Below are 15,174 nucleotides of genomic sequence, written 5' to 3'. Positions count from 1 at the left end.
TTTACAGTTTCTGCTTTTGATTGTTAAACTATATATTGTGCACAAAAAAAATACATACTTTTTATAACTGAATATGTTTTAAAACTATTTTCTCTTAGAACTGTCTTTGGTTAGTTTCCTGTCCTTGAAAAACTTGGCAGAACTAGTTGCTACTATGCAACTAGGAAGTTTCCCTTCTATTTTTTTTTTTCCAGAGAAAGCCTAATCTTAAAGGAATGGGTGTGGTTCAGAAGAGAGGAGTATCTGGGTTTTTTTTTAACACTCTAGCTTTCATCCCTGCATAATCAACATCACCAGACTTCAAACTACTAAATATATCTGTCTCTTTGAAAGACTGCGATTTGACATGGGACTGTACTTCAGAATGATAAAGGAACTAAGCAGAATAAAGCTCTTCAGTCGAGTATCAGTAACAGATGCCTAGCAAACACCTAGTCCAATAGGTCAAGTCTAGTGATCTAATGTATTGCCGATATTCTTTCACTTGCAAAGCAATTTAAATTGTATTTTCTGATGCTCAACCCTCAGATTCCCAGAATGCTCTTAGTGAGGAGGAAATAAAATTGTGTTGAGCTGTAGGAGAGAATACCGTATCTGGGAAGTACTTGGAAATACTTCTCATACTACTGTGGGGCTGCCTAGTATATTTCTACCAGTAACTGGGGGATGGGGGGAGAAATTAGGGACAGCCTGCATATGTAACCATTGTGAGCATGCAGCACGTCCCATAGGTGCACTTAAACCATGGTAGTTGGTAAATTTAACCTAGCCTACTTCTTGATGAAAGAAGAGTTAAGCCTCTCAGCACAGGTGTAGCTATAGTATGAACTGCAGCACATGCTGCTTGTGCAGTAACTTGCAGAACTCTTTCCTGTGTGAAGGCTATGTGGTGAAACAATTTGCTGTTTACACAAGGCAGTGACTTGGGAGTTGCTAATTCACCTTTGCTGCTCTTGAAACAGCAATACACTATCTAAATGTTGATTGTATAAATGGATGAAAAGTGTATCTTACTGCAGCGGAAAACTGGAGAGGAAGTAAAATAAGTCTGACACAAAATACACGAATGGTTTATACTGTTAACTAGGGTAGCTTTTTTTTTTAATCTTGGTAATTCCAGAACTAAAAAGCTGCAAGTATAATTGCATATGGAAATAAAGTTGTTTTATAGTGTGACTTGTAGAGTGGGTGTTGTCAGAAGGGAAAACTGAGAAACACACAATATAAAACTACCAATAAATTATGTGTAGTGCTGAAATGTACAGAACAGTGTTCTACTCAGTGACTTAGTAACTTATTTATTGCTATGACTTAAAACATGAGTGTCAGCTCTTTTTTTCCTTCTTGATACAGAAATACTCTTCCTCATTTCTAAATTAAATTTGGCTAATCCAAGACTAATCTGGCACCGTTCAGTGTTTTGCATGGTGTTTTCTCTCTTGCTTTACAAAATTTGATAGCTGTCATAACTCCAAGGTAGCAAAGGAGGCTAACAGAGTAATTGAAAGGTTTATAAGTGTACTAACTATACATAAACAAGAGAAGTGTTGACTTACTATCTCAAATACTTCCAACAGCAGTAATAATTTTTAGTAGTAATGCCAATTTAATAATTTTTAAATCTTCTAATCTTACTCTCCTGCTAAACAAATGTTAAACTTGAGACAAGCAGCATGTCTGAGCACAGAATATTTCCAGTTTGAAAAAAAAAAACCACCAAAACAAACCACAGTACAGCACTGCCAAGTGTATACATGTCGATGATGGACCACTCCTTTGTAGGTGCCAGAGTTGCTCCTTTCTTGTACAAGGGTGGAATCTGCTAACTGAGGGGCTTTGTTCTGTGGATGTCTCTTGCATGGCTAGTCTTTTGAAGGTGGGGGGGGGGGGGTGGGGTGGTGTTAACACTTCAAGTGAGATACAAGTATCAAATGGAAGGTCCTGAACTTAAAACAAGCCTAGGGATTAAAACTTATTTGCTGCTGAATTTTTACATGTCTTAACCTGTGGAGTTAAGGGCCTTGCATTATGGTAATGTACAGGCTGTGTTCTTAAAGCACTCCCCTAGTTATGTCTTGCAAAACAAAGTAGCCTAGTAAACATTGCCTGCTGTCACCTACTTCTTACAGGAAGATAGGGGGGTTTTTTTGGTTGTTTTTTTTTTTTTTTTTGGTTTTTTGTTTTTTCCCATGAAGGAACACCTGGAATGGGTGTTCTTAAGTAAATCTAGTTCCCTGTTCAATTATGGATCTCATCCATCCTTTGAATAAGGAGCTGATGTTCCCTAAAACACTCTTATAATAGGTATTACTATGTAAGAATTGAAATATGACATCAACAGAATCAGGGAACTAGATACCTCTTCTGAGCATCTTATAAAATAACCACTTATTGCTAATCTTAATTTTAGTTATTAAGTTGAGGAAAAAGATTTTGCATAGAGCTCATTTCATTTTTTTTTAACTGCAGATGGCATAAGACACTGAATATACTTGATGATTACACCATCTACTTTGAGCTTGCTGTCTAAATGCCTTTCTTGTCTCACAGAGGAAAGCTTAAGTATAGCACAGTAGTTGACATACTTGTAAGACCATCTCATTAGGAATAGATGCATCCATGCTTATCTTGCCAAGAAGTGTACTTAGTACAGCTCTTGTGTCACTATTTTGAGTGTGCAGTACATATTAACTGAATTGCTACCAAAGTGTTGACATAAATTCTCTGTTTTCTCAAAGCAGTTGAAGTTACTGACGGAACCAAGTGCCTGGCTTTCAGTGATAGCTTAGTACTACTTGTTAAAGTGACAACAGCAGCAGTTACACCAAATGAACTGATTTTTTGAAAATTATTTACTAAAATAAACAAGTACATTTTCCTTTTCAGTATAAGTTACATAATTGCATACATTAACTCTTTCTAGGTGCTTTTGGTAATAAGGCAGCAGCAGTAGGTTAACAACTAAAACCTTCAGCATTGCTCTGTACACAAGGAGTCAGTGCAAGGATACTATATTTTCCATCAATACACATTTTTACTGAAGACATGGAAGGTGAACCTTATTTTTATTTGATACCGCTCAGGCAGAAGTGGACTGTAGTGCAATTCTTGCTTATGGGAAAAGAAAGCCTGTACAGTAAAATAGGAATGAATGATGCTTAAACCATTACTGGAAGCAGTTAATAAAATACTTAACTTAGCTACAACTTTTTGTGCTTCATAAACAAATTATACAGATTATAAACTAAAACCTCATCTGTAAAAGTTCTCTGTAGAACAGTGCTTTACTGCAAGACAGACAATGTTTCAGATCTGCTTTGGTAGTAGAACTTCCATGTGCTATCATGGAAAAATGTTTCCAGGAGAAGTAATCCTCTTGCAAATCAACAGCCAGCTTCTTGACAAAACGGAACTGGCAACTTTGAAACGCTCATTCCCGTTCTCTATTAAAGAGCAAGCCCTGACAAAGGAGAACATGTACTGTGTTAAAAGCTATAGTGGCACAAAAATCAAAACTGGCCCCTGGGCAGGTTCATCAGTTCAATACCCATGTTCTCTAGTTCAAGTTTATTCAATATGGCCTTAACTGACCTAACAGACTACTAGAGGAGGAATACTCTGATCATCTCCTTCATCAGTCTTGGTTTAAGTCAGTGAAGCAGGTGCTTCAATTGCTGACTCTTCTTACTGGGAATACACAGGGTCAGAATAATGATCATGCAAACTTCTTCTTTGTAGCTGTAAATCGTTCCATGTACTACAAAGAAAACAAACAAAAAAAAATCTAAGATTCAGAAATTAATACAAGATTCACTATTGAAAGCAGCTAAGCTTCTGCTCTCAGACTCAAAAGCACTCTGCATCTAAAGCATATTTGCATTTCTCAGACACTACCATTAGAGTTTTAATTTAAAAAAAAAAAAGAAAACCAAAAAGTTTTCTGCCACTTGCTGTAATTCAGATTAATACTCTAGAAAGAATAGTCCTCACTGTGCTAAACAGTTAGATGTCAAATGTTATGGATGAACTAATGTTAAACATTTAAGAATGCTGCATAATAGGAAGCATCCATTAATTTTTGTCTCATCAAAGTTAATACTTACTCCTCCACACACCTGTCATCATTAGCTGTCCTTCAAAAGATGCTGATGAAAGAACACTGATTCTAAATGTTATGAGAAAGTTAGTAATTGAAGAACTCTTGAAATTCTTTTCAGAGGTCAGTTAAAAATCCATTATTAGTGACAATACCAGTAGACTCTGCTTTTATTCACCAGCATAAAAGCTTAGTATTGTGAGCAGGTACGCAAAGGACTTCAGCAGAAGCTTCATTAAAAAAAAAAAAGAGAGACAGACAGACAGACAAACCTTGTCATAACCTTCCAGTTCTCTGAGTTTCTTGATTTCAAAGAGGTTACCCTCTACTGCAAGCAGTGAGATCTGGGAATCACTGAGGATACTTTGAGGAAGCATACTGAGTTCTAGACAGTTTTCTTCTAAACGCAAGACTTTGAGGCGTGGACAGTGGGAGATCTGCACAGAGATCTGGGAAATCTGGTACAAACGAAAAAACAAAGAGAAATGGGATTAAAATGTTAGTGACCCATGATTACTTACAGTTATTTGTGTTTCAGACTAATATGAAACAACTATCATGTTGTAAATATAAACTACATTTACAGTAAGTACTTAACAACAATATGTAAGCAACAATAATAATGGTCAAAAAATCCAAATAACTTATTGATGATTAACTTCCATGATTACAGGCAACCTACACATCAGTTTATCAGATTCCTACTCAAGGACTGTTCAAATAATTTTTTGTATGATTAAATTCAGGATTTGTTAGTCAAATAAGGCAGTTGGCTGTATCAGTACACAAATTCTAGTTATGATCTCTCATTTCTGTTGTGTTCAGGAGATGTCTTTTAGCTATAAAGTTTTGATAGTCTCATCTTATGTTCTGTGGATGTACTAAGTCCAATATAAACCATGTCCTAAATCTACGTGCCCATAATACCTCCGTTACCAGACCTGATTCTGATTCAAATTGAGCTCAATAGCTTGCAATTCTCCCACAGTGTCCGGTACATTTTGGATCTGGTTCTTGGAAAGATCTACCACATCCAAGTGGCGAAGACCACAGAGCTGTGTAGGCACAGTCCGAAGCTGGTTTCCAGAAAGGCTCAGGGTTTTGAGAGCCGAAAGTTGTCCAAACGCAGCCGGTAGCTGCCTCAAGTGATTGCCATTCAAATGTAGTGTTTCCAGTTTTTTCAGTTTACACAGCTCTTCTGGTAAAGCAGCTAGAAATAAATGACAGAACAAAGAGATGACCTAAACAAAAACCAGTAAACATTCGTACCCATTTAATTCAAATAAGCTTCTGCATGGAAAACAGTGCTATATTACAGTAATTTCTCACAGGATTCCTCCCCATTTTCCAATGAAGGCACAGATCTCTGCACAGAAACTTAAGCCCACTAACAACATATGCTTTTTAACCATCTTCCATAAATATTTTTAAAATAAACTGCAGACAAGGCAGACCTTGCCTTTTTCATAGGCTGAAAAGACTACTCTGAGAGGATTTTAGACTATCAGTTATTCTCTTCACTAACCACTGTATTCATTGTATATACCAGGGTATTCTGTGACATTCACAGCTTCGGGTCTGCTGCAGCCCTTTAAAGTATTACTCAACTCACTCAAAAGTAAGATCTCAGATAATTCATACAGTGTCATACCAGCACATAAGCCTCACCAGGTAAGCTCTGCTGGCGTTCATTCATCCCTCACTCTACCTACATAAGTGTATAACTTGTAGCACTCTTGAGTTTCACTATAGAGTCAAAGGCGTTTGTAAGTTACATTTGTTTTTCAAAAAGGCAGATAATACACAATTAATGCAATAAAAAGTTAGTTTCTTCACCTCATCCTCATTTTTCCATAAAGTTGGACTTTGTCCAAAAGAAACCATAGCAGCCATTGAATGGCCAGCAACATTTTCTACAGATCATCATCATTACCTGTTCTCCATGCAAGTACTAAACCATCTGACACTGTTAAACCTTCAGACCAGACAAGTCACAGCCACAGAAATGTTTTATGGTTTTAAGTACTTACATGTCATTGTAAAACAGAAAATACAACTATGTTGGCAACTAGTTTTGAAGAATTTATGGGTTTAGGGTTTTTTTCCTGTACATGAATCCCAAAGATTTCAGTTTAGGTGACTAAACTCCCCACTTAAATCCTGTGAGAGTTAAATCATTAAATTTAGTTTCTGATCACAGAAGTCAAGTTATTATTTTTAAAATCTGTGGATATATTAATTAGCAGGCATACTCAGTTTGTTGTTGTTTAGAACAAGGCTCTTCAAAAAGGAAAATTTTCCAATGAGTGGTGGCAAGAGCTCTATTTTGTTGTTCGACAAGTCTATTGTCCTTAAGTTGCTTGTTAGCTTCTGCAGATCTTCAGGAAACTATGGGGGAGAAAAAAGATACAGCATGTGAATAGTTGATACAACTTTGAATGTTCAAGTTACACAGCTTAAAATTTTAATTGAAACTTGTATCGGTATTACATACTGTCATATGTATCACAATGTCCAATCACCACAGTGTGCAACTAAATTGCCAAATTTCCTTAATACATATTTCTAAAAATATCTTTTCATCTGAGGAAGGGAAAGGGGATATAAAGGAGATGGTCTGACGTCTAGGAAGAGTAGTTTTTTAAGACAAAGAATTTAGATTAAAAGGGGAGAAGGAAGTATACCATGACACGAGCTTATTTATGTTTTAGTGCTCTCCTGTGTTTCTCTTAAACATGCCTGTTATTTAAAAATATTCTACAGATAGTTAACAACTCTGTATTTTAGCAGAGTAGGATTGGGAAATTTTTTCTCTTGCTTTCCTTTTTAAATAATTATATAAACCGTTTTCTTTAATCTTATTTACATCCTGTACCACTTTAATCTGCACTTGGCACTGAGCTGAAAAAAACAAAAACCTGACAACCACCATCAGCAGGTCCTGGTCAACAGATCAGTGGTTTTGATTCTTCTTTGGTTTGGCACAGGAAAAGGGAAGAGAGAAGGTAGGACAGTGGAAGAAGAGACTTTAGAAAAGTAATGGAAAATTACTGCAATGTAGAGCTATATTGGCTATCCTGTGAATTGTTACTCGACTTATGGTTCTGCAGTTGAGTCAAAGTCAAAACAATGTCCGACGTAACAAACTTCAAGATCCTTGCAGCCCAGTGAACAGCCCATACAGACTACTCGTATGACTACGATTAAATACTGCTTAAGTATCCAAATGTGACAAATTGTGGAGAATCTTTCTAGGTAACAATACAGTTATAAAATTTACTTTTCTCCCCCTTTTTAAAAAAGAACAACATCAAAACTAGTAATTCTGGAACATATGTGCACTCTAAAGCACGAGGTCATAAGCATACAAGTGCCCTGACAGATAAATCCTCAATCAGAAGACAGTGCAAGCAAAAATCTGCTCTGCAAAAAGGAAAAAAAAAAATTCTTGAAATAATATTATCCATCACTATTTATGAGAAATACGGGTACACAGTGCATTATGACAATGAGGTGGGAATTCCTCTCAAAAAGTGTCAGTCATGCACACAGCCACGTTTCCACTACAGTTACATTACCTCTGTGAGTCCCTTTCCCGTTAGCTGAAACACGCCAGTTTTCTGTGCTGTCTCCAGGTGAGCTTTTAATGCACTGTTTCCCATCCTCACAGTTCTCTGTCAAGCGCATAGAGTTTGAGTGATAGGCTCAGACAGTTTCTCTCAGTTATTCTGCACTAGAGAACTGCAATCCGAAGTCTCTGTGATAAAGCAAATGGAAAAAGTCACTTTATGTGCACTGTCTTCAACACTATAAGCATTTCAACATACTGAACCGTTTCACTGCTGTGTTTTCATCGCACTCATAACTAAAAACCTGGAATTTAAAAGATTTACCTAGCTTAAGGTGCCTTCGTTATAGCAGTTTGAATACTGAAAGGATGCAACAAATATAGTTAAAACTAAGTGGAAAAATTGTACACTTTCCACATTTTGCCTCTTTCAGGGACCACTAGTGTAAGGAGATATTCCACGGAGATTGGCTGTGATTTTAGTGGCACCTACCAAGCACTGACCTGCTGTCAATACTACAGTTTTAATCGCTTTCTTGGAAACATTTGTTTCATTTAGAGACTTGACTCCTTTGTTGTGCCTCGATGCAGACACACCACATCCATTTCCCGTAACTGCAGCAGGATTTAATCCCTAGGATGAACTACACCGGATTACAGGCCGAAGGATCAGTGTCAGGCTCGCAACCGGGAGGTGCGGAATAAAGCCCAGCACAGCAGGTCAACAGCCGGGACGAGGAGCCCAAGAGAAACAGCACGGCCTGCCGCCACGGCGAGCAGCGGGTCAGCAGGACTCTCGGCAGGGGGCAAAGCCGGCAACGCTCCGCCGCAGGCCCCGGTCCCCCAACCCCAACCCCGCCCTGGCTGCTCCGGCCCCGGCGGGCCCGCTTGACCCTCAACCCAGCCCCGGCCTGGCCCAACCCACCTGTACCGCTCCGCGGCGGCGGAGCCGCTCACAGCCTCCCCCGTGTTTCGCCTCCGCCGTTCGAGAACTGCCGCTCCCTAAGCGCCCACCGGCTCCTCCGGAACCGGACGCGAGTCATCCCGCCTTCCTGTCACGCCCAAGATGGCGGCTGCCCGCCGAGCTCCGGTGCCGCCATGCCCACGGGCTTCCGGGAATCTCCGGACGGCGGAATCTCGCCGCTCCGCTTCCACAGCGACGGCGGCCGTCGCCAGACCCGGGCTCTGCGGGGCGACCGATTCCTTGTGCTGGGTGCTGGAGCTGAGCCGGCAACGAGGCGCGGCGGCCCGCGGCTGGCGCAGGGAGGCAGGGCAGCCCACGGCGGCGGCCGCCCTGCTGGCGCGGTGCCTGGCGGCGGGCGTCGTCAGCCAGGTGCGGCCCGGGGGGCTTGGGGCGGAGGCGGGGGGGGGGGGGGGGGGGGGGGGGGGGCGGCGAACAGTTGTCGTAACGGAAACTGCCTGTGGGAAGAGCTTGGGAAAGGCGTGGGTGAGGCGCCGCGTCGCAGCTCTCCCCGTCTCTACGAGTGCGTGCGGCCTGGCTGTGGGTGCAGTGCCTCCCGCTCCGCCATCGGGCTGACAAACCTGTGCTTCGGTGCCTTGTCCGCTGAAATAAGGTTGCGGTAGAAGCGCTAAACCGGGTTACTGGTCGTGTAAATGCCGGTCAATTTGAAAGGCAGAGAAGTCTTTCCTTTTACTGTGGGATCTGTGACAGTTTTGGCTGATGGCAGCTTTCCTCACTCGAAATAGCCGTACCTCCTGGTGGGTATTTTTCTGGGGCATAGATGTAAGGTTTTTGATGCCCTTTGGTGTGTTCCAGCGGCATGCAAGCCAGCATCATTGAGAATGCTCTCATATGGCATTTTATGAAATTTTATTTTCACTCGTGTTCTTTTTCCCCAAATAATGCATGTGTTTGATGAGTTGTTCAGGTGAAATGTACTGTATTGCATAGTGCCAGAGATTAACTGTAACTTTATACTATTAAAAGCCACTTTTGAGAATTTTCCTGATACATTCCTTGCTGCTGACTGCATTTTTTCCCTGTTGTCTTCTTTTCGCAGGATACATTAGATTTAACCTGTAGAAAAACCCCATGCTTTGTGAAATTCTCAGAGATGGAAAAAATGGCAAACATTCGAGCTGAAATCAATGAGGTACAGCATTTACTGTTGTCCGTGTACGCTCAGCACTTCAGTACTTTGAGATAATACATGTCACCTGATGAGGTATCAGACTGCCACGTGCTATTGTTTCATGTTTTGGGTTTTCTTAACAGTTTGGCTATTTAACAGTTGGCACTTTTTCCCCAGTGGACTGAATTGTCATAAAGAAAATAACAAAATTGTGAAACAAAAATTTTCAGTACAACTGGAAAGATGCAGTTGTTTGTGTCTTTGACTGAAGTATTTTCTGAAGTTCTCTGAAGAAACTGAGGAACAAATAAGAATTTGTAATTGACTTACATTCACAAAAACGTGTTTCTTTATAGGCAACTAGACCATTGTGTTGGTTAGCTAGAGATAACCTCAGTCACTTCCTACTGCCTGAATTGGCTGTTGGTTTGTATTTCATGATGATGTTTTCTGAGCATTTGAGTTAAACAGCTGGCATCATCTTGTATTGACCGGCAGGACTGGAAGGAACAAGCAGTTTCCAGCTCCCAGTAAGGTGGCTACTTAGCCTCCTTTGCTGGAAAGTTTCACATACAAAGTACTCTCTCAGACAATATGCTATGAGTGAAGCGGGTTTGTTTTTGTCCTCTCAATGATCAAGAAAAGTAAAGCACCAGTTGTCTGTGTGTCCTGAGAGACTGATATGTCATCCTCTTCTGTATTTTCCTCAGTCTTCTCTTGTCTAGCCAAAAGTGACCACAACTCTTTCAGCTATAGGAAGGTATCTGCTGCTCTTGTGCTTGTTTATCATTGGAAAGAATTAAAGCTAGGAGAGCTTCTCCTACAGCTAAAAAAACCCAACACAAACCAGTCTTTGACAGATGGAGGAGACCTGGGGCTGTGAGAGGTTTTCTAGTAGAATATAAACTATGAAAATGCTTTGTAGGATAAGTTAGTTTCTGTGTTTTAGGAATGAATTTCAGGATCTGTCTTTGCAGCCCAATTCCCAATAAGTCACCAAATTGTTTAGGTTTTTTAAAGAGTCTTTTCCTATTGATCAAAAAAAAGCCATACCTAGTAGTAGAAACATTCGAGAGAGCATGGTAGCATGCTGTCATACAAATGCTCACTCTTTCACACACACACACTCTCCCTTATCCTCCCACTTTCTCCCTTTCTACTTCCTCCACCGCTCCAAGATCAACAAAACTTTGGGCAAGTATGTTAAAAATGCATTTCCATTTGTTATTATTGTTGTAGAAGAAACTGAAAACTGAAATTCTGCAGTTGCAGAAGGAGACAGCAGACATTGATCACCCTTTTTACTTAGGTAAGTGCAGTTGTACCTTAGAAGAACCAGGAGTGTTAAATGACTTCAGCAGATTGGTGTTTCTTCTGAGCACATGACAATTCTAGAATTTATTGCAGCTGTTTCTGCTGGGTAGCTTGTTAGAGGTGGCAGGTGTTTTATTAGCCCCTAAAGAATGCTTCCATACTCTTTGAACTTGCACTCTGCTGTCTCAGTAGAAGATCCACATGTAACTCATTCTCAAAAAAAGTGATGCATGTGTATGTGTGGCCAGCTCCCCAGGGTCCGTGGAGCATCAGGAGTTCTGAGATCATCAGTAACCTGATTTGCTTCCCTTGACCTGTGTGCTACTTTGCTGCTTTTCCAGTAACTCAGTATATTTCTGCTGCATCTGTATGCCCCTAAAATTACTTGGGTTTTTTTTATATTAGTATTTTGAGAGCATGTGTATTTGTTTCTTTATTATTTCACTTTTTCCCCCCACTACAATTTGATGGATGCTTAAAAATATTCTAGCTTGCTCCTACTGTGTTAGGCTAGTGAAATATATTATAATACTTCAATGCTATGGTATAGTTTAAGAAGTTGGTTTCATCTCAAAGACGCTTTACTTAAAACTGTAGATAAAGTAAAACAATTCACAAAGCTGTATCTCTAAAAAGTAGGTGTTATGACTTTGAGGTGCCTGCTGATGTTAAGTCCTATGCACTCCATCAAAAGTAATTCTGATTAATGATATCTTTCTTGCGTGTAAACTGTCCAGTGCAATAGATCAGACTTTTTCTTTCTGTCTTTCTCCAGAAGAAATTTTGCTCTTGTTTTAGCAGGACAATAGTTTCAACTTTACAATTTTATTTTATAGGCAAAAAATGCGAGGTTTTGGAAGATATGAACAGGCACTTGGAAGCTGTACTGAAAGAACAGAGAGCTCTTAGGAAGAGGTTGATAAAGCCCAGATGTCAAGAGAGCCTGCCTATTGAGGCTACTTTCCACAAGTAGGCATATAGAAAATAATTGTTCTTTGTTTGTATGAGTCCAAATTAATTAGAACTAATAAGCAGTGGAAATTGCATGCTTTCATTCACTTTTCCATTGAGAAGAATAGAAAAAAAATGGTAGCAGAACTTCAGCTAAAAGCTAGTAGTTTGCGTGTTGCTAAATTCATAGAAATGTAGTGATATGTATTTTTATGAATATTTGCTTAGGTTATTGGTCTTGTCTTCTGAAGGTTACACGACAATTTGTGATGTACTGTTTTAAACAGATATGTTAAGTGCTTGATTCACTATGCTGCTTCATCGGTAGGAATTGTTACTTTAGCATTTGGTGTCTTCCTTCCACTGTGACTTGCTCAGAATAAGTGCATGAATGATCCCCAGACATGCATAGTACTTGTTTTAAAAATATAGTACTTCTTCTCATGGTCTAAAAACAGTCCAGTTACTGAAGAAGTGCATATTTACTTCTGTAATTCCTACCCTACTTGCTGCTGAGAGTCATAAAAGAAGTGTAACTGCAGAGAAATTCATTAGATGGTTAAGAACTCACATAAAACTGGAGAAGAGGACTAATAAAACCCACATGGGGAAGATATAAGAGCTCATAAGTATTAAATCCTCATTGCTTTTCACGGCTTCTGAGTAGGGGGCTCATTCTTGGTTACAGATACGTAGTAGAGTTGTTGGCTGAGGCTGTGACTTTCATTGAGAAGCTTGAAAGCCATTTGCAGGCCATAAGAAGCATCCCTCAGATACCAAACATCATGAAGAATATGGTGAGTAGCAAAAGAACTGAGCCTTCTGTCTCCTTCGATATTAAAAATTCAAAGCCCCTTCATTGCTTAGATTATTTTTATGTCCTGTTAGATTGACAGGACGTATAGAGATTAAATCCAGCTCTTTTCTGCTTCAGGACACTGCTTTGACAAAGACAGAGCTGCTCGCGATGGAGTTGGAGGAGCTGGCAGACCAAATATTGAAATGGAGAGAACTGCAAAAGGAAGTGTATTCTGATAGCATCTGCAGTACTGCTGAATTGGACTTTGGCTTATCTTTAACCTAACAAATAATTTTCTTCAAACAGGGTGGCTGTTCAAAGAACTACCTTTTTACGGTGTCGGTTGAAAACTACAACGTAGTTACTCTTTAATCCAACGGGGGCTTTGTAGATAGTTATATTTCTGTTCTTATGTAACAGTTCTCCAACTATTGAAAAAAGAAGAAAAAACCCAGCAAGGACAATGAGCAGTAGCCCATAGGAAGACAGACTACTGAGAAGACTGCTAAGGAGTTCCTTTTTGAAATAGTTGGACAGGATTGCCTTGGAGTCTGTATCACCAATGCAAATTTGTTTTCATATTTCTTATGCACTTGTTATAGTGTTTTTATTGATTTTTATAGGCATCTTGATAATACACTGTATTTTGTATGTCACTATAAAACTTCAATAAAAGCACTAGATTTCAAGAGCTCAGTTTCTTGGGTTTTGTTTTGTTGTAAAAATCTATAATTAAGAGAACATTACGAAGTCTTAGGTCCCAGGTTATGCTTCCATAGGAGTTCCAACCAAGAAATTAAACTAGTTTATAAGTTACAGCTTATTATGGCTACCATGTGGTTGGGTAGGACTCGGTGATACATGGCAAGTCTACTGATTTGCAAACCCCGTTTCTATGATAGTAATAAATATATTCTTCAATCTCTCCTTTTCTGTTGCTTTCCCTATCATCAGAGCCTCCCTTAGAATTTGTTCCATGAGTGTGGCTGACAATTTAGCAAAAGCATTGATTGTTCTGCTTTGCAATCTTAGTGACTTTTTATGTCATGGAAAGACTTACTGGTAAAATGTCACTGGCAGGACATCTGTAAACCAGGACAGTTGGTTGTCTTTGGAGGATGTCTGGTTTTGTATTCAGGGTACAGAACAAACTGCAAGTGGTGCAGATGTATTCCTTTCTACCATTGTATTGTTTATGTTATCTGAATTCTTCATACATCCAACCTGTCGATTTTTATTTCTGAAAAAAAGAGCCCTTTATTTTTTGAAAGTAGCCACTAGGTGGCTCAGAACCACACAAAGTTCACTATAGTTTCTGACCTGCATAAAAAAACAGTAGAATTAAGGAAGAAATCTTTAGGTCTTTGCTGAGCACAGTCTGATCTGACTTACTTGCAATTGGTCCGGTCTATATTTGAAATTTTCTAAGAATCCCACTTTAATCTTTGTAGAGCACATTGTTCTGCTGAGTGTGATGTCAAGGAGTATAGCTTAACAGTTCTGTAGTATGCTATGTAGTTGTAGCTGGTGTTCCTCTCAGCTGCTGTTGAGGAAAGTTAAGAGGATGGAAACAATTTGTATTAAGTCAAGTAGAATGTCAGTAGATAGGATCTGGGAATGTAAATTGGTTTGAGTCCCACAAACTTGAATGGCATCTTTGTGTGAACACTTGCTGTATGTGATTGCAGGATTTGAGTCCGAAGTCCCACATCACTGTTGTTTCAAACGTGGAAATGAAGGTTGTCCACACAATTGCAGAGGAGGAGCTGGAATTTTTACTGAATATTCTTTGCACAGTAGGTGAAACAGGAAGAAACGTAAATCATCAACGTGGAATCATCATCCTGTGAATCTGTCACAGCCTTAACTTCTCTCTGTTGTCTTACGGTGATGATTTAGGTCAGGCAAATTAAAGCTGTTGTGATTTAGTGCTTCCAGAAATAGGATGAAAACACTTCTAGTTAGTTTGTTCGTTATAAATCCTTGAAATGAAGGCAAATACATGGTTTTGCTGTATCCCAAAAACTCGAGCATATATTCTTCTTTTACTTTATCCATTATTGGAGAGTTGACTGTGGAGGTGGTAGAGTTTAGCTAATATCATTTGCCATACCAATTAATCCTTTAGTATGATTAAAGGGATAAACCTACTGAAGTAAACAGTGATTCACAGCTTGTAGGTATTCATTTTAGCATCTCTGTGGTGGGTTTGAATTAGGTAAAATGTTGGATCCAAAAGATCCATCCTATACTTCACTCTGGAAGGTTTCTCTGTTGTGGTATCTTTTTCATTTAGATTTAAGGTTTCTGGAGCTTAAGGCAAATTCTCTAATGAGGAGAATTATACTTAAAG

At 39.4% G+C, this 15,174-nt stretch overlaps 2 protein-coding genes across 2 annotated transcripts; one reads left to right on the top strand and one right to left on the bottom strand.

Moving 5' to 3' along the window:
• Window positions 1-2,834: 2,834 nt before the first annotated feature.
• Window positions 2,835-8,697, bottom strand: LRRC57 (leucine rich repeat containing 57). Its single transcript, XM_086750043.1, has 6 exons — window positions 8,590-8,697; window positions 7,675-7,853; window positions 6,349-6,484; window positions 5,038-5,306; window positions 4,369-4,554; window positions 2,835-3,757 (listed from the first exon to the last, which is right to left on the bottom strand). The coding sequence occupies exons 2-6, from the start codon at window positions 7,756-7,758 to the stop codon at window positions 3,716-3,718; spliced, it is 717 nt and encodes a 238-aa protein (XP_086606169.1). The 5' UTR covers window positions 7,759-7,853; window positions 8,590-8,697; the 3' UTR covers window positions 2,835-3,715.
• On the top strand, window positions 8,697-13,510 carry HAUS2 (HAUS augmin like complex subunit 2). The gene is made up of 6 exons (XM_086750042.1): window positions 8,697-8,997; window positions 9,686-9,778; window positions 10,997-11,066; window positions 11,908-12,040; window positions 12,711-12,819; window positions 12,957-13,510. Exons 1-6 carry the CDS (start codon window positions 8,731-8,733, stop codon window positions 13,104-13,106), a joined length of 822 nt encoding a protein of 273 aa, XP_086606168.1. The 5' UTR covers window positions 8,697-8,730; the 3' UTR covers window positions 13,107-13,510.
• Window positions 13,511-15,174: the final 1,664 nt, after the last annotated feature.

This window comes from Chlamydotis macqueenii, chromosome 5, assembly GCF_036417535.1.
Source record: "Chlamydotis macqueenii isolate bChlMac1 chromosome 5, bChlMac1.mat, whole genome shotgun sequence".
NCBI classification, from domain to species: Eukaryota; Metazoa; Chordata; class Aves; order Otidiformes; family Otididae; genus Chlamydotis; species Chlamydotis macqueenii.
This window is presented reverse-complemented; position numbering and strand designations above follow the sequence as displayed.